General features: G+C 34.8%; 2 protein-coding genes and 1 long non-coding RNA gene across 3 annotated transcripts; 1 reads left to right on the top strand and 2 right to left on the bottom strand.

Moving 5' to 3' along the window:
* Nucleotides 1–5,317: 5,317 nt before the first annotated feature.
* Nucleotides 5,318–14,126, bottom strand: LOC121228910 (uncharacterized). The gene is made up of 5 exons (XM_041111931.1): nucleotides 13,676–14,126; nucleotides 13,291–13,512; nucleotides 12,961–13,149; nucleotides 12,587–12,879; nucleotides 5,318–5,566 (listed from the first exon to the last, which is right to left on the bottom strand). The coding sequence occupies exons 1-5, from the start codon at nucleotides 14,124–14,126 to the stop codon at nucleotides 5,318–5,320; spliced, it is 1,404 nt and encodes a 467-aa protein (XP_040967865.1).
* An 8,146-nt stretch (nucleotides 14,127–22,272) lies between these two features.
* Nucleotides 22,273–24,396, top strand: LOC107957507 (uncharacterized). Its single transcript, XR_001700474.2, has 2 exons — nucleotides 22,273–23,606; nucleotides 24,139–24,396. It is a non-coding gene; the product is annotated as an uncharacterized lncRNA (long non-coding RNA).
* Nucleotides 24,397–24,673: 277 nt separating this feature from the next.
* Nucleotides 24,674–26,283, bottom strand: LOC107957508 (laccase-12). Its single transcript, XM_016893029.2, has 5 exons — nucleotides 26,121–26,283; nucleotides 25,879–26,030; nucleotides 25,505–25,725; nucleotides 25,291–25,401; nucleotides 24,674–25,192 (listed from the first exon to the last, which is right to left on the bottom strand). The coding sequence occupies exons 1-5, from the start codon at nucleotides 26,220–26,222 to the stop codon at nucleotides 24,891–24,893; spliced, it is 888 nt and encodes a 295-aa protein (XP_016748518.2). The 5' UTR covers nucleotides 26,223–26,283; the 3' UTR covers nucleotides 24,674–24,890.
* Nucleotides 26,284–27,917: the final 1,634 nt, after the last annotated feature.

Genomic DNA, 27,917 nt, shown 5'->3' with positions numbered 1-27,917 from the left:
TTTTGGGCTTAATTAAGGGCTATTTGAAGGATTCAATATTTGGGTCTGTAAGCATTGTATGTGCTCGGAAAGGTATAAGTTTTAGTATGTAAAGATATATGGATAAGCTTAGGAGGTATGTTAAGTAAGATTTGTTAACTCGGAACTAGACAGAATACAGACAGATGCTTAACCAGTGAAGCAGCAGGCTCATTCTGGTCACAATTTCACACTGAATCGAACTTAAGCGAGTAATGCATGCTTATGGGTTGATTTCAAAACGAACCAAAAACTTTTAATGATGCAATTCGAACTCCAGACCATAAACACAGAAGCAGAGCACATAAACATAGATACAAAAATTAATTACTACACAATCTTACAATTAAATTCTTAAAATTTTGGAGCGTTACAACTCTCTCCCCCGAAAAGAAATTTCGGCCTTGAAATTTTAATTGATTCAAACAGATACGGATATAGTGGTCGAATTGATTCTTCCAGTTCCTACGTGGCTTCCTCAGTACCGTCGTTTCGCCAAAGAACTTTCACTAGAGGAATAGATTTCTTCCTCAGCACCCTAATGTCCCGCTCCTCGAAAGTTAAGTCCGGTTGCAATTCAATCTCGTCGACAATAACAACATATGACGGATCTGACCTATACCATCTCAACATTGAAAAATGGAATACATCATGAATTTGTTCTAGTTTCGACGATAACTCCAACTGATATGCAACAGGTCCGACCTGCTTCAGAATGCGGTATGGTCCAATGAACCTCGAGCTCAGCTTACCCTTGCACCCAAATCAGAGAACCTTCTTCTAAGGTGATACTTTCAGAAACACCTGGTCACCTATCAAAAATTCAATATCCTTTCTTTTCAAGTATGCATAAGACTTTTGTCTATTAGAGGCTACTTTCAGATGATCACAAATCACTTTCACTGTGTTCTCAGTCTCAGAAACCTGTTCAGGACCCAATACCCAACGTTCACTTAATTCAGTTCAACATAACGGAATACGACTGATAAACCATAATATATACATATTTTTATCCTATGCTTGGCATATTTTTGAATGATTTAACATAAGATTTAATGAATTTGATGCTCCTAATCCTTTAAATTCAAGCTTTATACTTAGGTGAGCAAAGGAAGGTGAAAAGAGCAAGAAACGGGCCAAAAACAGACAAAATGGGCTTATCTCAGTATTTCACACGGCCTAGGCACTTCCACACGGGTAAACCACACGCCCGTACGAGGCACACGGGCAGGCCGCATGCCCGTGTGTCATGGCTGTGTCAACTAAAAACTAACTCAGAATTACATACGGTTTGAGCACCTTCATACAGGCATGGCACACGGCCATGTCCCTATCGAGCCCAAGTCTAATTCTACTCAGAAAAGGATAATTTAGAGGGTTTTAAAGCATTCCAAAGTCTATATAAACACCGAAAAAGAGGATTAAAAGGGACATGGAGAGTACAAGGCAAAAAATACTCAAGGATAGCCATTGGAAGCAGCTCGGAAGCATGATCTACTTCAAGACTGAAGATCTCTATTCAATTTCCCTAAAAATTCTTTGGGTTTCTTTATGTTTTTTTTGTTTTCCCAACTTTGAGATGTTTTACCTTATTATGAACTAAACTCCCTAAATACCTAAGAGAGATGAAACCTAAGACGGATCTTATTATTATTTGCATTATATGATAAATATTTGTTCTTATTCTTAATTGTGAGTTTTAATCCTTGCTTTAATATTTCAGGATATTAATTTAGCTTTTGATGTGCTTATTCAGTGGAGCAAAAGTCCCTGTTTAAGAGTAGATCCCCCAAAATTAAGCGGAGTTGCATGCAATCTTAGAGATAGGACGACATAAATTTGTCGGATTATAGTCAAATCTAATAAGGGAATCATAGATCGAGTTAATGCGACAATAAGGGTTTTAATTAGAAAGAGATTTTGATTAATCAACCTAGAGTCAGTTGTTTTTAATCTCGAGAGAGATATTAACATAAATTAGAGATTTCTATGAATTAAGTCAAATGAATAAATCGTCTAATTCAGAAATAATAAGTGAAGTCTAGGTGGATTCTTTTTTGGGTATTGTCTTCTCCATCTGTTTTCTAAACAGTATTTTTCAACTTTTATCTCTGTCGTAATCTTAGTTAATTAGATAATTAGTCTTAATTAAAACATTCTTTTAATTGTTAGGCTAAATAATAAAAAGATAGTAATTACTAGTACTTTTAGTCCTTGTGGATACGATATTTCCGGTCTCACCATAACTATACTACTGTTTGATAGGAGCGCTTGCCTTAGTCGAATTTTTAGTTAGCTTAGCGACCATCAACGACACCTACAGCCATATAAGGCGTCGTAGGGTGCTGTGTGAATACTAGACTGGAAGTTGTTATTATATGCAAACTCGGCCAATGGCAGGTACTCCTTCTAACTACACTTGAAGTCTATCACGCAACCTCGGATCATATCCTCTAAGATCTGAATAACTCACTCTGACTGTCCATCAGTCTGGGGGTGATACGTAGTGCTCAAATTAAGTCGGGTGCCTAAGGTCTCATAGAGTTTCTTCTAGAATCGAGAAGTAAATTGTAGATCTCTGTTCGAGATGATTGAGACATGAATCCTTTGTAATCTCACAATTTCGGCGATATACAGTTTAGCTAACATTTGTAAGGAGTAATCTGTTTGAATAGGGAGGAAGTGGGCTGATTTGGTCAATCGATCAACGATGACCCAAGTCGAATCTTTGTTAGTTGGGGTTAAAGGCAACCTCGTAACAAAATTCATTGTTATCCGCTCTCACCTCCACTGAGGAATTTTAACTGGTTGAAGCAACTTGGATGGCAACTGATGTTCTGTCTTAACCTTTTGACACGTCAGGCAGTAGGACACAAAAGCTACTACCTCCTATTTCATTCCGGGTCACCAGTGGAGTTCTCAGAGATTTTGATACATTTTGTTACCACCAGGATGCATAGCATAGGGATTGTTGTGCGCCTCTTGTAGGATTGGATGCCTTAACTCCTAATCATTGGGTACATAAATCTGCCCTTTGAAGCATAACACATTATCACTATTCAAGCTAAAATCGAAATTCTCGTTTGAACCCACATGTCACAATTGCTGCACTAAGGTCCCATCATTCAGCTGTTTAGCTCGAATCTGCTCTTCCCAACTCGATCTAACCTGTAATTCTGCCAACAGTCCTCTATCCCCAACCAAACTCAAACAAGCGAACATTGCTCTCAGGTGAGTCATTGCTCTATGGTTAAGGGCATCAGTTACCATATTAGCTTTCCCTAGATGGTATTCTATGGTGCAATCATAGTCTTTAAGTAACTCAACCCATCAGTGCTGACGAAGGTTTAACTCTTTTTGAGTAAACAAGTATTTGAGACTCTTGTGATCGGTATATATAACAACCTTTCACCATACAGATAGTGTCTCTAAATTTTCGAAGCAAACATAACTGCAACTAGTTCAAGATCGTGCGTAGGGTAGTTACCCTCGTGTGTCTTAAGTTGTCGTGATGCGTAAACGACCACCTTACCGTCTTGTATAAGCACATATCCTAACTCGACATGTGAAGCATCACCGTAAACCACAAACTCCAAACTTGATTCCGGTTGAACTAAGATAGGAGCTTGTGTCAGAATGGACTTGAGTTTATCAAAACTAAATTGTTATGATTCAGACCACTCGAATGGAGTATTCTCACGTAACAGCTTCGTCAAATGTGACGTAATTAGGGAAAACCCTTCCACAAACCTTTTGTAGTACCCAACTAAACCCAAGAAGCTACGAAGCTCAGATACATTTTTCAACTGTTTCCACTCAACAACAGCTTAGGATTTCCTGGGATCAACTTGGATCACCTCCGCCGTCACCACATGACCCAAAAATATGACTTCGTGCAACCAAAACTCACACTTACTAAACTTGGCATACAACTATTTTTCTCGGAGTATCTGAAGTACAATACGAAGATGATAAACATGCTCAGTTTCCATTTTAGAGTAGATCAAGATATCATCGATGAAAACCACTCGATTGAAACACTCGATTCATTAAATCCATAAACACCGCCGGGGCATTCGTTAATCTGAAAGGCATTATCAAAAACTCGTAATGTCCATAACGAGTCCTAAACACAGTTTTGTACACATCAGTCTCTTTGACCTTGAGCTGATGGTAACCCGAGTGTAGGTCAATTTTAAAAAAGACAGACGCTACCCGAAACTGGTCGAACAAGTCATCAATCCTCAGTAACGGATACTTATTATTGATTGTCAACTTGTTCAACTGCTTATAGTCAATGCACATTCTCATCAACCCATCCATCTTTTTAACAAATAATACTGGTACCCCCTACGGAGATATATTCGGTCAAATAAATCATTTATCAAAGAGTTCTTGAAGTTGTACTTTAATTCAGTCAGTTTCTTTGGTGCCATGCGGTAAGGCACAATAAACACTGGAGCAGTACCTGGTAACAGGTCAATTCCAAACTCCACCATTCTCTTCGGGGGTACACCTAGCAATTCCTCTGGAAAAACATCTAGAAATTCCTTTACAGTGCAAATATCTCCTACTGGAAGCTTTTCGGGAGTAGAATTAGATACGTAAGCAATGTATGCCTCGCACACCTTTCGAACTATTTATCAGCTACAAGAGCAGAGATTACATTAGAGAGATAATCTCGGTGCTCACCAACCATAACCACCTCGTCATTCTCAGTTGGTCTTAGAGTAACCCTCTTAGTACCACAATCTAGACTGACCCGATACTCAATAAGAAAATCCATTCCCAAAATCAAGTCAAACTCATTAAAGGGAAATTCCATTAAATTAGCTGGAAATACTATGCCCTGAAGTTCTAGAGGTATCCGTTTGTATATTCTATCAACTCGGACTGACTAGTGGACTAATCATAAAAACCTCTTTAACAGTATTTTCAGCAGTTAAACCCAGATTTACACAAACAACACTAGCTATTTACGAGTAAGTAGAGCAAATATCAATGAGAGCATAATACGAAACAGAATGAATAAAGAAGGTACCTACAATGACATTAGCATCATCGCTCTCTTTACAGCATCTCGCCGCATAAACCAGAGTCAGCTGACGAGCCTCAGCCTGATCTGCACCTCTACCCAGTGTCATTTGTCCTCTTCTAGACCCATTACCACCCCTACCAGTGCCACGACCTCGGAATGGTTGCTGAACCTCTCTTAGAAGTCGAACAGAATTTGGAGCCGGAATCTGTACCGTAGTTGGCACTAAATCAAGTCGACGGGGGCAATCCCTAACTCGATGTTTCATCGAATCGCAATAGAGACATGCTCCCATTTTCCTCCAAACTCGCCTAGATGGTGTTTCCCACAATCACTGCACAGTTGAATCTCAATCGTCACCATTGATGTCTCGACCCTCAGGGGCCTATGAATTCTCGCTCGTTTCTTAGGGCACTGACAAGGACCAGAGGGACACGAATCCCTCTTAATCTTATTCTGATCCTTCTCATGATCACGACGCTCACGCTCAGTGCGCTTCACTTCTTCCACTATCTTCGCTTTGTCAATCAGAATCGCGAAAACTCACTTTCTCTGAGAAGCTATCAGGACTCGCAGGTCATACCTCAATTCCTCCTTAAATCGCACAAACTTATTATAGTCAGACGTTACTAAAGTCCGTGCATATCTACTCAGTCGCAGAAACTCAACTTCATATTCAGCCACAGACTGGTCACCCTAAACTAGACCCTTAAACTCACGTCAGCGAGCCTCGCCATAACTCGCCCCCACATATTTACCCTGGAAGACGTTCTTGAAATAGTCCTAGTTCACTTGTTCAAGTTGAGCACCTTGCTCAACGGTTAATCACCATTGATAAGCTTCGTCTCGGAGTAGGGACACAGCACCCTTCAATTTCTGAGTAGGAGTACAATCAAGATCTGTCATAATACACTCGGTAGCCTCGAGCCAATACTCAAAAACAGTGGGAGCGACTCCTAAGACACCCCTGAATAATTCAGCCCCATTTGATTGGAGTCGTTCAGTAACTGACCTGCAGCCTCCCGTATAATGACCCAAAATTCACGGGCATTGAAAAAGTACATTATCGGGCCTTTGTCTTAGCGAAATGGGTTCGTAAATATTTATTAGGAAAAAGGATTAAATTGAAAAGGGGGTAAAAGTTGAATTATAAATTAATAGAAAGTAAAAAGGACTAAAGTGGCAAATAAGCCATTTAGCATAAGTTAAGGCGGCAAACCTGTTAAAATCTAAGATATTTTTAGATTTTAATCATGTAAATATATATAATTTAATTATAAAATAAATTATTAAACTAATTAATTATAAATATCATATTATGAATTAAATTAAATTAAAGCCAAGCGTATGATGATAAAAATATACAAATGTAATAATAGTATGAATACATTTGTAAGATATTTATTTAATTACTTTTTATTTAAGTAAATAGATATTTATTATTTATCATTATTATTCTATCAAATTATAATTTATATTAATAAATTATGATTATTATTATTGAAAATAAATTAAAATAAAGACAGATGTATGGTGATTAAATTATACAAGTGTAATGCATATATTTATATATTTGTAATATATTTATTTAATAACTTTTTATTTAAGTAAAAAGATTTTTCTTATATTGATCTTGAACGGGTCCTAGCGACCCTATCCAGTGCTTGTATCATGGCCTGGTATAGTTCGTCATCCCCAGCCATTGGAGTCTAGGACACCGTCTCCGCAGTGGGAGTACCAACAGTCTCGCTGGTCTCCAGATTGGGCGTACTACCCATAGAGGATGACTCTGCTCGAACTCCTCATCGGCGTCCTCGACGCCCCCGCATCCTGTAACGCCCCTTACCCGAGACCGTTGCCGGAGTCGAGCACAAGGCACTACTAAACTTATTTGAGCACTTAACCAAATTTAGATAATTTATATCATACTTTTCAGACAAGCTGTCCAACTGCATCATAGTTGCTAAATAATTCATATCTCGAGTTATAAAACTCGAAACCCAAATCCGTAAATTTTCCCCGAATTTATACTCATATATCTACTTACCAATTTTTTTTTATAATTTTTGGTTGGTCCAATTAGTACAGTTTATTAGTTAAATCCTCCCCTATTTCATGGTTTGGCTACTTTGACCCCTGTGCACTACGAACCAAATTTCTCTCTGTAAAAAATTCAAATAACCATGCCGTTTGTTTCTCTTAAAAATAGACCCAATTAGGAACCCATACATATACAGTATGACTCATAATTATTTTTGTAAGATTTTTAATGATTTTCTAAAATCAGAACAGGGGAACTCGAAGTCATTCAGACTCTGTCTCACCACAATTTAAATATCTCATAGCATAAAATCCAATTGCATGCACCGTTTCCTCTATATGAAACTAGACTCATTAGGATTTAATATCATTTTTTTCCAGACCTTAACTCAATTTCCACAATTTATGGTGAATTTTCAAAGTCAAACTACTGCTACTTACCAAAAACTGTTTTAGTACAAATATTGTTAACTAGTTCATAACATCTTTACTTCAATTCATTCAAACTCTATACATGCCATATAAATCTTTAAACATAAAACAAAAACTACCAGAATTGATCTGAATAGTGTGCCCTGTTGTGTTGATCCATATAAATCTTTAAACATAAAACAAAAACTACCAGAATTGATCTGAATAGTGTGCCCTGTTGTGTTGATCCGATCTACCCACTTCACTTCAAGTCAATCTACATAAAAATATTAAACACACACAAGTAAGCTTATTGAAGCTTAGTAAGCTCATAGGCATATAAACACAAATCATATCAAATATCGTACACAATCTTATATCTATTAGTTTAACTATTTCATCCTCCAAATCACAATTTCATTAATAACTCATTGGAATAATTTCCATATGGCTACTCACAATTTAACTCCCTTAGGCCCATTTCTCATTTACTTCATTGTCAATTTAAGGAACAATAAGGGAATTGAGTGCTTCATTATCACATTGCCATAGTAAACTATGGACTTTCACATTGTTACGCATCACACACCGAAGCCATAGCCTTCCCATGGTCTTACACAGTTCACATATCATACCGAAGCCATATCCCAGACATGGTCTTATACGGAATCACATTATCACATTATACCGATGCCATAGCCCAGCTATGGTCTTAAACGGGCACACTTATCACATATTTTTCATCAATTCATCAGGGTCACAGAATAGAAGCACTCAAATCCATTGTTCCTACTAATTTGTACTTTTAGTTACACATTATTCATTAGTTAATGCAAATTGATAGTATTCATCAACAATAAAATACTTTAACAATCATAAGATTTTCATATCAAAACATTGAACTTTGCCATATGAACTTACCTGGACTAATTTGCAAAAGTCGTAGAAATTTAGGGACTATTCTTGAATTTTCTCCTTTCCACGATTCAGTTCGTTTTCTTGATCTATAATTATAAAATCATTCCTTCATTAGCATCCATTTCAATTCTATTTCACATCACAATTTGTGCTGTTCAAATTTTGAAATTGCACTTTTACCCCAAAATTTACAGTTTTCACAATTTAGTCCCTGCTCAATTCACCCATCAATTGAACTAATTTTTCTCAATTAACACTTTATTTTATTATTATAAACTATTTCAAAACCTTTTATATTCTTAATTTCAACAGAAACCTTCAATTCACAACTTTTTCACAATTAGGTCCTAAATATCATTTCCTATCAAGATCACTTAATAAAACCACCTTAATATGAAATTAGAACTTAAATTTCATAATAATTCATCATAAAATTCCCTTATCCATCCAGGGTAACTTCCAATTTCACCCATAAAATCAAAAACTAATGAATTCTACAAGTGGACCTAATTGTAAAAGTCATAAAAACATAAAAATTATCAAGAAAAGTAAGAATTAAACTCACATGATGTAAAAATATGAAAAGCCAGCTTTCTCCAGACCTTCTATGGCGTTTTGGCTGAGAAAATATGAAGAAATGTCTAGATTTTTCAATTACATCATTATTTAACTATTAACTTTTATGCTATTTCCAATTTGTCCCCTTGTTCACATTGTTTTCTTGCTTATTTCATACCCAAACCGTCCAGCCATTAACCTTTGGGTCTAATTGCTCTTTAAATCCATCTTTTTAAATACTTAAGCTATTTACTCACAATTTAACAAATTTTGCGCTATTTTCAATTTAGTCCTTTTTAATTAATTAGCCATCCAAACGTTAAAATTTTCTAACGAAACTTTAATACTAACTCAATGACACTCCATAAATATTTATAAAAATATTTATACCTCAATTTTCAACTTTGAGGTCTCGATACCTCATTTTTGACCGTTTGACCTAATAAATTCTTTTAATTCACTAATTTCACCATTTCACAAATTCTTCTAAATTCTTACTTGACTCATAAATATTAAATTACTATCTTGTTCAATCTTATTTGTCGAATTTAGTGATCTCAAATCACCATTTCCGACACCACTGAAAATTAGGCCGTTACAACTCTCCCCCCTTTAAAAATTTCGTCCTCGAAATTTGTTACCTGAAAACAGATTTGGATACTGTGATCTCATTGACTCTTCTGTTTCCCAGGTTGCCTCCTCCAATCCATGTTGATGCCATAACACTTTTACTAACGGTACTCGTTTATTCCGTAGTTCTTTAACTTCCCAAGCTAATATTTTCACTGGTTCCTCCGAATAAGTCATATCTGATTGTAGCTCTATCTTAGTATGAGGAATCACATGTGAAGGGTCTGATCTATATCGTCTCAACATAGATACATGAAATACATTATGGATCTTCTCAAGTTCTGGAGGCAAGGCCAATCTATAAGCTACCGGACCGATCCTCTCAATGATTTCGTATGGTCCGATAAATCGTGGACTAAGCTTTCCTTTTCTACCAAACCGTAAAACTTTCTTCCACGGAGAAACTTTCAAGAACACACGATCACCCACATTAAACTCTATATCTCTTCTTTTCAAATCTGCATATGACTTTTGACGATCGGAAGCAGCTTTCAAACTTTCCCGAATAATCTGAACTTTCTCTTCAGTTTCCCGAATTAAATCCACTCCGACTAATTTCGATTCACTTAATTCTGACCAATACAACAGGGTTCTGCACTTCCTTCCATACAGAGCTTCAAACGGTGCCATTTTGATACTAGCTTGATAACTGTTATTATAAGCAAATTCAGCTAAAGGTAAGTACCTTTCCCAGCTGCCACTGAACTCGAGTATACAACACCTTAACATATCTTCCAAAATCTGAATCACTCGCTCTGATTGTCCATCTGTCTGAGGGTGAAAAGCTGTACTAAATTTTAACTTAGTACCTAATGCTTCCTGTAGTTTATTCCAAAATCTCGAAGTAAACCTCGGATCTCGATCAGAAATAATTGATGTCGGCACCCCATGTAATCTCACAATTTCTGACACATATAATTCTGCTAACTTATCAAGTGAAAAATCTGTTCTGACCGGAATAAAATGCGCTGATTTAGTGAATCTGTCTACTATCACCCAAATCGAATCTTTTTTCTTCGGAGTCACTGGCAATCCAGATACAAAATCCATCGTCACATGTTCCCACTTCCATTCTGGAATCATTGCGGGTTGTAACAAACCTGTAGGCACTTGATGTTCAGCTTTTACCTGTTGACAGATTAAACATTTTGCCACAAATTCACAAATTTCCCGTTTCATACCAGGCCACCAATACTTTTTCTTCAAATCACAATACATCTTCGTACTACCCTGATGAATCGAGTACATACTACTATGAGCCTCTGATAAGATATCCTTCTTCAATTTTAGATTATTCGGGACACAAATTCTATTACGATGGTATAACATACCACTATTATTAATAGAGTAATCTAAGTTCAAATTATCCCGAACCATTTGTCGTTTCAACACCAACTTCAGATCTTCATCTTGCAATTCCCGAATTCGTTGAAAGAATACTGGTTTTGTCTTTAATTCAGCTAATATAGAACCATTTTCATTAACAGACAAATGAGCATTTAACGCCCGAAGAGCAAATAATGATGATTTCCGACTAAGTGCATCTGCCACTATATTTGCCTTACCCGGATGATAATCAATGATAAGATCGTAATCTTTCAACAGCTCTAACCATCGCCTCTGTCTCAAATTCAGCTCTTTCTGCGACATTAAATATTTCAAACTTTTATGGTCTATATACACATAACATTTCTCTCCATATAGGTAGTGTCTCCAAATTTTTAAAGCAAATACTATGGCAGCTAATTCAAGATCATGTGTAGGGTAGTTCCTCTCATGTGGTTTCAACTGTCGAGAAGTATATGCTACAACTTTTCCTGATTGCATCAATACACAACCTAAACCATTCACAGACACATCACTATATACTACATATGGCACACCTGATTCAGGCTGAGTTAACACTGGAGCCTCTGTCAACATTTTCTTTAATTGATCAAAACTTTGTTGGCACTCATCAGACCATACAAACTCAACATTCTTCTGTAATAATTTAGTTATCGGTGAAGCAATCAGTGAAAAATCTTTCACAAATCGACGATAGTAACCAGCTAATCCAAGGAAACTTCGCACTTCCGTAACATTCTTTGGAGTTTTCCAATTAATCACCGCTGACACCTTACTCGGATCTACCCGTATACCATCAACTGACACAATGTGACCCAAGAATCCCACTTCATGAAGCCAAAATTCACATTTACTAAATTTTGCATATAACTGTTTTTCCCTTAATATCTGTAGTACAATTCTCAAGTGCTGAGCATGCTCGGATTCTGTCTTTGAATAGATCAGTATATCATCAATAAACACAACCACAAATCTATCCAGGTAAGACTGGAAAATTCGATTCATTAAATCCATAAAAGCAACAGGAGCATTTGTCAAACCGAATGGCATAACTAAGAACTCATAATGACCATACCGAGTTCTAAAAGCTATTTTCGGTACATCACATTCCTTTACCTTTAACTGATAATACCCAGATCTGAGATCTATTTTTGAAAACACTGTAGCATCCTTAAGCTGATCGAATAAATCATCAATACGAGGCAAAGGATATTTATTTTTAATTGTTACCTTATTCAGCTGCCTGTAATCTATGCACAGCCTCAATGAACCATCCTTCTTTTTCACAAATAAGATAGGTGCACCCCATGGTGACATACTCGGTCTGATAAACCCTTTGTCTAACAGTTCTTGCAACTGCGCTTTTAACTCTCTTAATTCTGCTAGAGCCATTCTATACGGTGTCACTGATATGGGAGCTGTTCCTGGAAGCACATCTATCACGAACTCAACTTCTCTATCGGGTGGTAAACCTGGTAATTCTTCAGGAAATACATCCTTGAATTCATTTACAACAGATAGTTGCTCTAACTTTGATTTAGAACTTCGAGTATCAAGAATATAGGCTAAATAAGCCTCATTTCCTTTACGCAACAATTTCTGAGCAGACATAAAGGAAATCATTCTAACCATGTCATCCAAATTCCCAGACTCAACCAAAACAATATCTCCTGTTTGACATTTCAAGCTAATTAGTTTTTCTCGACAATTCACTACCGCATCATGTTTCATTAACCAGTCCATGCCCAAGATAATATCAAATTCACGAAAGGGTAGCAGCATCGAATCAGCGGGGAAATCACAGCCCTTAACTTTCAATGGACAGTTATGACATATTAAATTAACTACCACACTTTGACCTAACGGATTTGTAACTTGTACATCATAATCAGTAGGCTCAACAAATAAGTTCTTTTCAGATGCTAACATAGTGCAAATATATGAATGAGTAGACCCAGGGTCTATTAAAGCATACACAGGAACATCATAAAGATAGAAAGTACCAGCAATTACATCTGGAGCTGTTGCTTCTTCTCTCGCTCGAATGGCATAAGTACGAGCAGGAGCCCTAACTTCTGATCGGCTAGCAGTATCTTTCATACCCGAACGAGTAGCCCCTGTAGCACTGCTCTGACCAGAGCGTCTTCCTTTTTGAGGAAGAATTTTCTGTTTCTCCCTCTGTTCCACTTCTTCTACTTGTAATTGGGGACAATCACGAATAAAGTGATCAGTGGCCCCACATTTATAACAAGCCCCTAACTTACTTCTACATTCACCGGGGTGACTTCTTCCACAATGTTAACACTTAGGCCTTTGGGTATTTTGTACACTACCCACACTAACAGCAGGTCTGTCAGATGCTTTGTAATCAGATTGTCTTGGCCTACTTTTTCCTGATCTTTCCGGTACTGAAGTGGCTCGACTGAATTCCTCTTTAGATTTCTTCACTGGTAAAGCCGAAAATGACTTAGATGCACTTCTTTTGAAAGATTCTTTACTTCTTCTATCTCGTTGCATCTTTTTATTATATACTTCTTCAAGCTTCTGAGCACGATCTGATAGAACAAAAATTCTCGTATCTCAATGCCCCCTATCATCATTTTAATCTCATCATTAAGCCCTTCTTCAAATCCGATACACATTTCTTCTTCTGTAGGTATTATATCTCGAGCATATTTGCTCAGGTAAACAAATTCTCTTTCATATTCAGCCACTGACTTGTTTCCCTGTCGCAAGTCGAGAAATTCTCTTTTCTTCTTATCCAGATATCTTCTACCGATATATTTCTTCTTAAATTCATTTTGAAAAATTCCCAAGTGATCTTCTCAGCCGGTACAACAGCTTCTATTGTTTCCCACCAGTTATAAGCTTCTTCTTTCAATAATGACACGGCACATATTAAGTAATCATCTGGTGAGCACGCCATTTGCTTAAAAACCCTCATTATACTTTGTAACCAATATTCAGCTTTAACGGGGTCATCATCTGTTCTTCCCCGAAATTCTTCAGCCCCATGTTTTCTGAGCTTTTCAAATGGTGAACGTTTGCCAGATTCAGTTGTCGGAGGAGGTGGAGGAGCAACCGGGGGTACTACAGATGTTGAGATAGGGGGAGGAGGTTGTGTAGTCTGATTTCTTTCTCGCACATTCTCATTATACCACTGATTCATGAATCCATAAATCATATTTTTGAGTTCTTGTTCTCGCATCAATGAAATCAGAGCTTCACTACTTGTTCCTTATTCAGAGGTTTGTACTCTGCTATTAACTTCTTCTTTCTCAGTTTGTTCTGGTCTATCTGACATCTTTTCAAATCGAAGATAATCTATAATAAAAACAAGGATTAGATCGGATCATACACAGCACACTATCACAGATTTATATGGCATGTAATTTTAGACACTTTTCACATCATACATATTCCGAGAATCGGCTAAACCTGGCTTTGATACCAATAAATGTAACGCCTCTTACCCGAGACCGTTGCCGGAGTCGAGCACAAGGCACTACTAAACTTATTTGAGCACTTAACTAAATTTAGATAATTTATATCATACTTTTCAGACAAGCTGTCCAACTGCGTCATAGTTGCTAAATAATTCATATCTCGAGTTATAAAACTCGAAACCCAAATCCGTAAATTTTCCCCGAATTTATACTCATATATCTACTTACCAATTTTTTTTATAATTTTTGGTTGGTCCAATTAGTACAGTTTATTAGTTAAATCCTCCCTTGTTTCAAGGTTTGGCTACTTTGACCCCTATGCACTACGAACCAAATTTCTCTCTGTACAAAATTCAATTAACCATGCCGTTTGTTTCTCTTAAAAATAGACCCAATTAGGAATCCATAAATATACAGTATGACTCATAATTATTTTTGTAAGATTTTTAATGATTTTCTAAAATTAGAACAGGGGAACTCGAAGTCATTCAGACTCTGTCTCACCACAATTTAAATATCTCATAACATAAAATCCAATTGCATGCACCGTTTCCTCTATATGAAACTAGACTCATTAGGCTTTAATCTCATTTTTTTCCAGCCCTTAACTCAATTTCCACAATTTATGGTGAATTTTCAAAGTCAAACTACTGCTACTTACCAAAAACTATTTTAGTACAAATATTGTTAACTAGTTCATAACATCTTTACTTCAATTCATTCAAACTCTATACATGCCATATAAATCTTTAAACATAAAACAAAAACTACCAGAATTGATCTGAATAGTGTGCCCTGTTGTGTTGATCCGATCTACCCACTTCACTTCAAGTCAATCTACATAAAAATATTAAACACACACAAGTAAGCTTATTGAAGCTTAGTAAGCTCATAGGCATATAAACACAAATCATATCAAATATCGTACACAATCTTATATCTATTAGTTTAACTATTTCATCCTCCAAATCACAATTTCATTAATAACTCATTGGAATAATTTCCATATGGCTACTCACAATTTAACTCCCTTAGGCCCATTTCTCATTTACTTCATTGTCAATTTAAGGAACAATAAGGGAATTGAGTGCTTCATTATCACATTGCCATAGTAAACTATGGACTTTCACATTGTTACGCATCACACAACGAAGCCATAGCCTTCCCATGGTCTTACACGGTTCACATATCATACCGAAGTCATATCCCAAACATGGTCTTATATGGAATCACATTATCACATTATACCGATGCCATAGCCCAGCTATGGTCTTATACGGAGTCATATTATCACATTGTACCGATGCCATAGCCCAGCTAAGGTCTTAAACGGGCACACTTATCACATATTTTTCGTCAATTCATCAGGGTCACAGAATAGAAGCACTCAAATCCATTGTTCCTACTAATTTGTACTTTTAGTTACACATTATTCATTAGTTAATGCAAATTGATAGTATTAATCAACAATAAAATACTTTAACAATCATAAGATTTTCATATCAAAACATTGAACTTTGCCATATGAACTTACCTGGACTAATTTGCAAAAGTCGTAGAAATTCAGGGACTATTCTTAAATTTTCTCCTTTCCACGATTCAGTTCGTTTTCTTAATCTATAATTATAAAATCATTCCTTCATTAGCATCCATTTCAATTCTATTTCACTTCACAATTTATGTTGTTCAAATTTTGAAATTGCACTTTTACCCCAAAATTTACAGTTTTCACAATTTAGTCCCTGCTCAATTCACCCATCAATTGAACTAATTTTTCTCAATTAACACTTTATTTTATCATTATAAACTATTTCAAAACCTTTTATATTCTTAATTTCAACAGAAACCTTCAATTCACAATGTTTTCACAATTAGGTCCTAAATATCATTTCCTATCAAGATCACTTAATAAAACCACCTTAATATGAAATTAGAACCTAAATTTCATAATAATTCATCATAAAATTCCCTTATCCATCCAGGGTAACTTCCAATTTCACCCATAAAATCAAAAACTGATGAATTCTACAAGTGGACCTAATTGTAAAAGTCATAAAAACATAAAAATTATCAAGAAAAGTAAGAATTAAACTCACATGATGTAAAAATATGAAAAACCAGCTTTCTCAAGACCTTATATGGCGTTTTGGCTGAGAAAATATGAAGAAATGTCTAGATTTTTCAATTACATCATTATTTAACTATTAACTTTTATGCTATTTCCAATTTTGCCCCTTGTTCACATTGTTTTCTTGCTTATTTCATACCCAAACTGTCCAGCCATTAACCTTTGGATCTAATTGCTCTTTAAATCCATCTTTTTAAATACTTAAGCTATTTACTCACAATTTAACAAATTTTGCGCTATTTTCAATTTAGTCCTTTTTAATTAATTAGCCATCCAAACATTAAAATTTTCTAACGAAACTTTAATACTAACTCAATGACACTCCATAAATATTTATAAAAATATTTATACCTCAATTTTCAACTTTGAGGTCTCGATACCTCATTTTTGACCCGTTTGACCTAATAAATTCTTTTAATTCACTAATTTCACCATTTCAGAAATTCTTCTAAATTCTTACTTGACTCATAAATATTAAATTACTATCTTGTTCAATCTTATTTTTCGAATTTAGTGATCTCAAATCATCATTTCTGACACCACTGAAAATTAGGCCGTTACACATCCCACATCCACGACTACCGTACGAACTCATAATGCAATCTAGCTATAATATCAGAGTACACAGATTACTTCAGATATCCAGTAGGATAATTTTACCAGTTTACATCAGAGCATTTTACCCACAACAGTATAAGGGTCATAATCTTTATAACAGAATAGAAATACTTATAGGGTCAGCGTCGGAGGCTCGACTGTTCTCTAGAGTTTCAGTGTTTCTATATTAGTTCAGATACTAATTATCACTAAACTACTTTTCTACCACATTATGAGCCCAAACACAGTCCGAATGCTGGCAAACCTAGCTCTGATACCACTAAATATAACACCCTAGATCCGGTCTAGACGTCCAGACCAAGTTTGGAGAGCTACATCATCCGTACTAAAATTCATACTATCATAACACAGTCGAACGACACCATTCATTACGCAACATTTGTGACAATAATAATTTAAAACATATAATCTCCATAGATTCCATAACACCATAGAATCTAAATCTCTAATAGTAGTGCTTAAAATAAGATAAAAGTTTGACCGAGCTCCAGCGACACCGACCTGATCAAGACTGGGGTTCACCTGAAATCCAACCAAAACAAAATGAGTTGTAAACTCAGTGCGTAACCAAAGTTAAGTTATTCAATTCGTATTCATTTATAAAATAGTTATATTTATAGATTCGGCTCGATACAAGACTATTTACAATTCAGATTCAGAACAGATCAGTTGTACACAGATAGATATTTATATATGCACAATTTCACATGTATATATATCACAGATCAAATTTAAATGCAGATATTCCTAAATCTCATCCGCTACACACCATTTTCGACCATCCTAACACACCATTAAGGACATTCAATGCCCATCCATCCCTACACACTGCGAAGTATCTATTTGACATGTTTACAGTAACACGGCTTAGCTATTGGATCATAATGCGTCATAGCGCCAGAATTAGAACTACTCATAAAGTGGCTCAACCGCTGATTCAGAGTAGGTTACTTCCTTCTTCACAACATCTCGGCCCATGCATATACAGAGTACATATATTCACAATACACTTGCAGTTATAACATTCTTGTGGCAGTTACAGAGTATTAGAGAGATCTCACTCAATCCAGTTCAGATCATTCATACAATGGTTAATCATTATCAATCATAGACCACAATTACGGCCTCAAAAACGGGTTTTGGGCCTCCTTTATACAGCCACATGACCTGGGCACACGGCCATGTCCTTGCCAGTATGGCTCACACGGCTTGGGCACACGCCCATGCCCTCTGCCTGTGTGGTTCCAACTTGTAAATAGAAAGTTGCACGGTTTGGAAACATGGCCGTGTCTTTGCCCATGTGACTCACATGGCCTAGACAAACATGCCCGTGTGCCTACCCGTATGGTCCTAAGTCATAAACAGTGAGTTACATGGCCTAGACACATGCCTTTGTCTCATACCCGTGTGAACCCTGTACTATTTTGGCTACACACGACCTGGACACACGCCCGTATGCCAGCCCGTGTGGCCCCAATTCGATGAACAGTGAGTCACACGGCTTACCACACGCCCGTGTGGCATCGACAGCCATCACTTTCTGACGACCAAAACTTGCAAAAACTGAGATTTTCGATACGCACCTGAAAAGACTTTGAAGCGACAACAACCCTAAAGATCCGCGAAGCCTAAAACAAGCATCCAACAACACAATTTAGCCAACTAATCAACAGAACTTCCTGTTACTCACTTAACACATACGTCGAAAGCTTCGACACAAAACCTTCAAATATCCCAAACTTACTGAAACTTCAGCAACAATCACAGAGATTGTCTCGTTGCTATTCCTTGTTGTTAATAGCCCTGACTGCTAAGTAAATACACACACGTTTAGAAAAGATTCTCGAAACTCACAAAAATCCACCGTTCCAAGTAATTTACAAAACGAAGGAAAATTTGCGGAGACACTCGCATTGACAGTTACTTACCGATAGCCTTCTGACCAGTGACCAACAACAGAACTTCCATTAATCCTGAATCCCCTCACCACTTCTGGTTAACAATAAAAATATAAAATGACAAGAAGAAGAACAAAAATAAAAATAAAAGGAAAGGAAGAAGAACTATCGTTAAAATTAATTCTTAACTTCCAAGCAAATTTCTGGAAAATAGCAAAAATATTTTCCTAGTGTAATTGTCCATAAATGCTTTATGTGCCACAAGATACAATTCAAAACCCACAAGTGCAAATGTTAAGATTTTCTTAATAGGTAGTCGTGAGACACATACAATCCATCTCTTTAAAGTTCAAACATCAACCAGCTATTTTCACTCTATAAAACCTGTTGCCTCTTTAGGCAATCTCTTTAAACATTTGAATTTTGAATTCACTGCAAGATAGGGAAACAAATCTCTCATCGGGAACAACACTTCAATTTTTTTTTCCAAAAGAATAAAAATATATATAAAAGATAAAAGATATTTAACCTTAAACATCTTATATCCAAAACATGTTGACATAATTTCCATATGTGCGAAAAAATTGCAGTGTATCATAATTTCCATATGTCGACATAATTTGTAATCATGATTAATGCTGTTACCACAATTTGTGTTTACATATAAATATACGCATACCCATTCCCATCAAGGAAGGCATTGCGAATTTCCTCCTTAGAAATTTGAAAGCAGCTTCTTTGCTTTCTTCTTTTTAGATTCACTGGCTGGGTTAAATATCAAATACATTTTTTTTTTTTTCGGTTTTCATTTTGCAATTTTATTTTATTTTATTTGTTTCTATAGCGTCATAAACATTTTAAAAGTATTTTGTATATATAAATTGTTGTACATTAATATATTGTATTATCTAAATTTTAAAAATATTTATGTACTTATATTATTTTTATATGAGAAGGGATAGTGTAAAAATTAAAATGATTTTATACACTTTTAATATTTTAATATTTTAATTATGAATTTAAAATTTATTATGTATTTGTATGGTTTTGTTATATTTTAATTGTTTATCCTTTTTAAACCTAAAAACTAATCATTGGATATTAATCCAGGCAGTGAATCAAAAGTGAAGAAAGAAACGAATAAATCAGTGGCAGCGGCTTTTTGTTTTTTAATTTAAAAGATTAGAAGGTGAATTTGCTACTGCAGACAGCTATATTTTTATTATGGCTGATACAGCAAGTTGCAACTTAGATTAGCAATTGAGATGCTTAGATTTGTTAATTTTTATTGCCATCTTTTGATTATTTTTGTTTAATTATTTAAAGGATTTTGTGTAGTGAACATAGTAGTATAGTTGGAGAAGATATTTCATCAAGAAAAAATTTGAAGTGATTTGGCTTCCTTTAGTTGCCCGTTTGATCTTATTTCATTACGTTTGGAGTACTTTTTGGTTGAATCGCATCGTACCTATTCCTTTGGATTGTAAAGAACAGAACCATTGGAGTATTACTCAACACACTGGGCACCAGTTTCTCCAATAGAGCTTTATGCTTCAGTCAAATGTTCCAATATCTCATTGGTGGTCATTTTTCCTTTTACATCCTTTCTCCTATTTTTTCTCCGTTCTCTTTTTTTTTTTTTTTCTCTTTCTTCATTTTACCTTCAACTTCAATAATATAATTTTGTATTTTCAATTGTAAGATAATTTTATTAATTTAAAATAATAAACATTTTTTCCCATTATTTTATAACAAACTAATATACGTTATTATCAAAAGAAATTTTAATTTATCATTCCTTGAATTAACTACTTTTAGGTTGTTTATTTTAATTTTAAAATTTTAATTATTTTGATTTTAAAATGTTAAAATTCCCATTTTATATAATAAAAGATCGGAAGATACATTTTAATATTTTATTAAATAATTTTATAAATTCACGTATTTTTAATAATTTCGTAAAAGTAAAACAATTTAAAAAATTTCTATTATATATTATTTTTAATCTAATGTTCTTAATAGTCATTTTCTATTCTTACCTCACTGCTACAATTATGTTTAAATTCAAACACACACCCCACCGTTGTTTTTAATCTCATCACTACAGTATTCAATCTCACCACCACTGCTGTCTTTAATCTCACCGGAGGTAAACACACTGCCCATCCAAACTAAGCCAAAATGTGATTATTTTCATATTTAAGAGATACACGATCAAAGGTGTTTTTTGCTTATCTCAAGCAGACATTTAAGGTGATTGATATGAACCAGAACTCTTTAGATTTTGTTCTTATCATACTAGCTTAATTCATGAAGATTGAGACGCCTGAAAAACACATTTACGGATTTCGATGTAGATCAAGGGTGAAGTTAGAATTTTTTTGGCAGAATTTGATTGTATATTTTTATAATAGTAAAAATGTAATTTTACCATTTTAATAATCTATATCTTTATAATTTTCAGAAGATTAAATCAAAATTTTATCATTTTAGAGGGGACCAAAGTGTAATTTTTTTATTACTAATTTAAAATTTTATAAATTATAAATGACCTAAATGTAAACTTTTCCAATATTTTAGGGGGGTCGAGGCCCTGCCATCCCCCATGGATATGCCTCTGGTGCAAATTGGAAAAAACTCGACATCTTCATTGTAAGGAACATTAGTGAGTGATTTTGTGATGTATTCAAATAGTTTTATCATTATAATTGCACGGGAGTGAAGTTGCAACGAATTTGAGTGAAATTAAGCTTAAATCATCTCTTGTACTAATGACATTATAGTGGATTATTCTCTAGGTAAAAAGCCCCACAACCCAAAGAATTATATTTGAATTGCATAATCAAGTGGTTGTATTCTTCATTTTAATTTTCCATTTTTAAGTTGTGTCTAATAGTTGCAACTAACAACTTCACCAACAACTCAATACTTAGAATTGATATAGAATGACAACATACAAAATTGGTAAAGATCCTATTGTTAATTTTTCTCTTGATTTTTAGCAATTTTAGTTGGATTTGAATTTTTTCAAGAGGAAAAAGCTAAAAATTAGGAGGAAAAATTTGATTTTTCATTTTTCTATTAGAAAGAGATAAAAATAACGTGAAACTACAATTTCATACAATCTTTCTCTAAATCAAATCATACTCGTAAATGTGAAAGCATGAAAAGTTATTATTATTGGTTAGTAACCACCCATAGTTGTAGTAAATGGTGTTAGCACTCTTAAAGACTACTAAATACAACAATGCTGCAAGTTATGATTACAATGCTCTAAATGCGATCTCTTCAATAATGTAGATTTTCAAAAATTTAGGAAAACTTGTAAGTGCACAACCGCCGATAAGGCATGGATCATTTTCAAAAGAAGTAACTACAGTGTAAAACAAAGGAATTTCCAAACACATTGGGTTCAAATATAAACTCATTAGAGTTTAATCAAGATATAACATTTTAGAAACTAGGTTGTTAGGCTCCTAGTATTGCTACAACTCCTAGCTTTGATGTTCCACAAGAAAACCCATGTGAAGTCACTCTTCATGGGCTAACACCATGCAATTATCTCATTGGCCGCTTCTTCCATTACAACCAGAACTATTATTTGCACCAAAATTAGAAAATTAAAACAATCCTTTATACATGGAGTAGACGATGAAGTAACCATGTTAAAAATGAACAACTCTTTCAAAGAATTTTCGAAGAACGAACAGGAGCTAAAGAATGAAACAATATGCAAGAACACAACTTTTTTAACCTAAGGGGGCAAAGGAATAAATTTTGTGTTAAAAGAAGACTTAAATTGAATTGTAACTTATTTAAAGGATTAAAAGAACGATTTAATCATTTGAACCTAAGAGTCAAGGCCCTACCTTACCTAGAAGTCCCCCCTGTCAATGATAGATGAAGCAGAAGGTACCTAAATTGAAATTTTAAGCACTTCAATTTTGTAGGGACAAACCATGTCAGATGTATTACTGTATGTCTCTCTACAAATTCCTGTATTATTCTCTCATTTTGTAATTGCGAGGGGAGCTTGTGATGTTGGGCGGCGGTCTTAAGGTCGATCGCTGGCTTTCTGATTCTTCCTGCTCCTTTTCTCTGCTCCATTATGCCGGCTGTCAAACTTAGGGTCGGTGTCGATCACCCTTTTCCTCCACCATCCTCCACTTTCTTTTCTCATCCCTTCCTCTTTCCCCCTCCTCCTTTTTTCTCCTTTCCCCTTCCTTGTTGCCTCTCGTGGTTGCTTTCGGTGTGGTCTTTTAATGGGTTGCCGTTGCTGACCTCGCCGGAAACAGCTCTCTCGCTTTCTCCCCCTTCACTTTTTCCTTTTTCCTTCTCCTTCCTTACCTCCACTCCTACCTCCTCCTCTTGCCGACCATCCTCTGTTTTTCCAGTAAGTTTGTTCAGAGTAATATATCTAGCCTAGGGTCTCCCGTGGCTCCTCCCTTAAAGGAGTTCTCTCGAGTCGGTTTGTACTCGCTTCTTCCTTGACGCAAGCTTTCAAGCCTTTTGTGTGAAGGATTTTCTCGGGCATCCCTGGATTGCTTGTTTTGCTAGAGGTAAGAGTATAAATGAGACACAGGCCGAATCTTGGGGATGGTCATTTTCGCCTTTTAAATTTTTAAAATTTTAAGTTAGTTACATTTAATCTCTTTAAAAATATTAAAATTTTAATTCAATCTTTCAAAAGTTACATTTTTATTATAGAAAAAATTATAATTTAATTTTAGCCCCTTTAAAAAAAATTCTAGCTGCATCCCTGTTGGTGCTCACAAGTTATTCTTCTTGGTATATATTATTAATCTTAAGTTTAATTATTGAGTTGAGCTCGAGCTTAGTATGAAATTTAGTAAATGAGCTTAATTGAGCTCGAATTCGAGCTTAAGTATAAAAATTGATAAACGAACTTAATTGAGCTCGAGCTCAAATAGCTCGATTATATCTTGAGTCAATCTCAAACTTAAAAATAAATGTTTCATCGAGCTTCAGTTGAGTATCAAACTTCAAATTTCAAGTCGAGCTTGACAATATTTAAGCTCAATTTGACTCGATTACACCCCTAACTAAAGCTGCTCGCATCCATTGGATTAGGTTAGCTTGAAGCATGTCCATTGCAACGAAGGTGAGGACATGACGAGGGTTCTATGCATAATGGCGACTTCTCTATTCTAATGGTTGAACACGGACATATAGATGAAGGTTTTCGTCTTTGCTTCCTTTTGTTAGGCAATTGTGGTTTGATCTAAGCGTAGTATGCTGTTTTTCCATAATCGAATTGTAAACCTTTGAATCTTGTCTTGTTCTGCTTGTACAGTTTGTATTAGACTTTCTATAATTTGTTTTTTTTTATCATTGTTTGCTTATTATCCTTTTCTTTGAATGGATTATCTCATGTTCATCAAAAAAATTACATTTTACATTAATAATTTGATTGAAATACAAAATTATTTATCACCATGTCCATCATAAAATGGATCATATCAGTTCAACTTTTTTTAATCATTATCGCTAACGATATTATGTTATGGTCTCATATAAGATATATTAAATATTATTTTGTCACTTAATAAAATAAGAAGTATCATATTAATTATTTTTTAAAATTTAAGTATGACAGAGAAAAAAATAAAGAATGCAATATAACACATTAATCATTCAAAGAACAAATACATATGTTACAACCAACGAACAACCTTTTAATGAAAAAACACAAAATTTTTCCACCAGCATGGATTGTTGAAAGGGCATCGAAATTATTATATATATATAGTGGTCTGCCCTACTGAATGTCTTATTTCATAAACAAACTATAACAATGGAATCCCAAAAACCAAGTAAATAAATTAAACACCAGTGCTGGTGAGATACTGTAGAACTCCGGTGGTATTATGCCTGCCAGAGGAAGGTTGAGCAGTGATGTAATACTGGCCGACGTTTTGGTTTGCGCCGAGCAAAACGTCGAGCGTCTGGCCCGGTGCTAACGTAAGAGAAGTTGAGAAAGAGCGTTGGGCATATGTCGCGTTTTGTCCGACGGTCGTGAAACTGTGCTGCCCGATGGCGAACACCATTGTTTCGTTGGCAACGGCATTTATTAAACGAAGAAGGTAAAGACCCTCGTAAGCCACTTCTAGCAGATATGTTGTATCTGTTCTCAAACACAAAATTATGAATATTATTATTACAAAGATGGCTTAACAATGAAATTATATTATTCGGATTCGGGCGTGAGTATCGAGTATGTACCATTACTGCATCCATATGTTTCTCCAAGATGGCCATTGATTGTGTAACCGTCTGCTTGGCCAGCAGCAATGGTTTCATTACCTTCCGTTAACTCTTGTCTAAACCATTCTCCTGAAAAAATAATTTGCCATGCAATTGCCGATTCGAAAGCCTTAAATATATATAATAAACAAAAAGTTGCAACCATAAATGGAAGAATTAAAAACCATGTTACCGAATATAATGATTTGATCTGACGTAGGTGTAGGGAAAGGATACTCTTCATCGGCTGCCGGTAAAATGACAAAGGCGCCATGGACGGTAGCTTTAGCCCAAGCACTCCTTGCATGCCACCATAAAGTTCCGATTTCATCGTCTAATTCGATCTCGTAAGTGAAGTTTTTACCAGGCTGGATCAACTCGTTTGAACCATCAACCGGATCCTCAACCCCTTGCCTAATAAATTTCTCATAAAACAAAGAAAAATCCCACAAAATTAAGTCATCTCATCACCAAATCTGTTTATGTCATTTACATATTATTTGAAAAGTAAATATATATATAGTATGATAATATAAATATATGAAATGAATTTAATAGTATGTATACCAATCAAAGGAAACAGCAGATCTTCCTTGATTGTGCACATTGACATAAACAGTGTCGCCTCTTCGAACCCGAATTTGAGGCCCTGGAAAACTGCCGTTCACTGTCAATATGGTTTTTGTGCTGCATAGCTTCGTAATCTCTGTTTCTTGCAACTGCAAATTAAAAACAATAATCCAAAATAAATACCCAAAAATCTGATTAAACATGGACGAAAAGGGGACAAAAAAGGTTACAAAAGTTACAATAAATTCGTAATAGTGATCTTCATCGGCACCGGAAAAGAGAAGGGAATTGAGAATCAAAAGCACTGATAACAAAAGAAAGACGTGTTTTTGGGAACCCATTTTGATGTTTATCTGTTTCAGCTGTGTGTCCCCCCTCTCTTTGTAATCTTTTGGTTTGATTTTCTCTTTAATTTATAAAAGAAGAAGCCATCATGGATGCTCAAAGTCAATTTGGTAGAAAAAGGAAGTCCTTGAAACAATGTACCTATCACAAATTCAAAATCTTCAGCCCAGCCAACTTTCTAGACCTCTGATCTACAACCAAATTCATTGTCAATTTTTAACATATATAATATTAATATAGGAAAGAAATATAACTTTATTTTAATTTTGTGCATTTTAATAGTTTTCTGTAACATTATTTTAGCAATCCAAGTATACTAATTTATGTTCTCTTTCAATTTTTAATAAATTAAAAATATCCACTTGATTTTTCCCTTTTCTTTTTCTAGAGTTTTTTTTTTCTTTTCCTTTGTTTTGTTCAATGAAGATGTCGGCTTTCTTGCTCCCCATCTTTTTCTCCAACTTCTAATCTTTTCAATTTCTTTTCTTCATTCAATCTTTGTGCATTCTTTCTTTTCGGTTTGCAAATTTGATATGAATTTGATATGAGTATCTTTGTTATTATTATAATAAACAATAATGACGTTAGAATAATAGTAAAGCAATAAGAAAAGAAAAAATAAGAACAAATAGATTTTACATTGAAACCTTTTCAAAAAAAACTACGGGCAAATGAGAAGAAATTCACTAATATTAAAAAATGAATGATACAAAGTAGTCTACATCTATTTAAAGGTTAAAAAACCATGTTATAATTAAAGTCAAATATTAGAAGTATAGTTCTATATGAATTATGGCCCTCGGCCTCTCGCCCCCACAGATCCCTTTATTTTGTCAATGTATTTATTTCTTCAACAAGTGATGGGGTTCGGGTCACACAAACTCTAACAATTACCTTTATGAGTTGTGATGGGTAGATGATACTACCTATCGTCGCTAAAGCTTCTTCGGTCACCAATAATTTCCCTTAGAATGTGAGTTGGTTGTAGATACTAAAATGATGACTCTTCAATCAATTTTTTATCTATTTTTGCTATGACATTATTTTGGAATCAAAATTGATTTCACGAGTCGGTTTAGATTCGTATTGTTCTTAAATGTGTTTTTTTATGTTTAATAGTTTTCTATTTTTGAAGTTTTTATCTTTTCTTGTACAAGTTTTTAGTCTTGCTTATTTATGTCGTCTTGTTTTTGCAAATGTTTTTAGAGATGGATTTATTGTTGTTCTTTCCAGTTTAATGGATGTTCAATTCTTTTACTAATTTTGCATGTCCCTTTGGACCATCTAGGGTTGGTTCCCTTATCATGATAAGTGTTTGCAATTAACTTAGATATGTCGTCCTTGAGTTGTGACTAGAGATGATCATGAGTCAGGCTAGGCCTAGCCGAACCTAACCATGATATTAACACACTTTACGTTTGCTCAAGCCCAACCCGACTAGAAATATGGGCCTAAAATTTTCTCTAAGTCTGGTCATATTTGTAAATAGTTAACTCAAACCCATTTTAGGCCCGCATATATTATTTTTTTCAAAAAGAATATATTTATGTTAGTTTTAATATAATATTAAATATTTTAATTTTTTTATTTATTAAAATTTTATATATAGTCATCTTAATATTTTTAATGTTTACATTATAGATTAAATTTTTATGTGATATAAATTACATAATATATAAAAATAATATAAT

This window comes from Gossypium hirsutum, chromosome A05 (assembly GCF_007990345.1).
Source record: "Gossypium hirsutum isolate 1008001.06 chromosome A05, Gossypium_hirsutum_v2.1, whole genome shotgun sequence".
NCBI lineage: Eukaryota > Viridiplantae > Streptophyta > Magnoliopsida > Malvales > Malvaceae > Gossypium > Gossypium hirsutum.
The sequence above is the reverse complement of the archived record's forward strand: the minus strand, read 5'-3'. Positions and strand labels throughout refer to the sequence as shown.

Excerpts from the sequence above, each read along its gene's own strand:
- LOC121228910 (XM_041111931.1), bottom strand. The coding sequence starts at position 14,126 with ATGAATCAGTGGTATAATGAGAATGTGCGAGAAAGAAATCAGACTACA. Across the intron at positions 13,513-13,675 it reads GACTTGCGACAGGGAAACAA|ATCGTGCTCAGAAGCTTGAA; the intron begins GTCAGTGGCTGA and ends TTGTTCTATCAG. Across the intron at positions 12,880-12,960 it reads AGCTCCAGATGTAATTGCTG|CATCTGAAAAGAACTTATTT; the intron begins GTACTTTCTATC and ends GCACTATGTTAG.
- LOC107957508 (XM_016893029.2), bottom strand. The coding sequence starts at position 26,222 with ATGGGTTCCCAAAAACACGTCTTTCTTTTGTTATCAGTGCTTTTGATT. Across the intron at positions 26,031-26,120 it reads ATCACTATTACGAATTTATT|TTGCAAGAAACAGAGATTAC; the intron begins GTAACTTTTGTA and ends TTTAATTTGCAG. Across the intron at positions 25,402-25,504 it reads AGATCAAATCATTATATTCG|GAGAATGGTTTAGACAAGAG; the intron begins GTAACATGGTTT and ends TTATTTTTTCAG.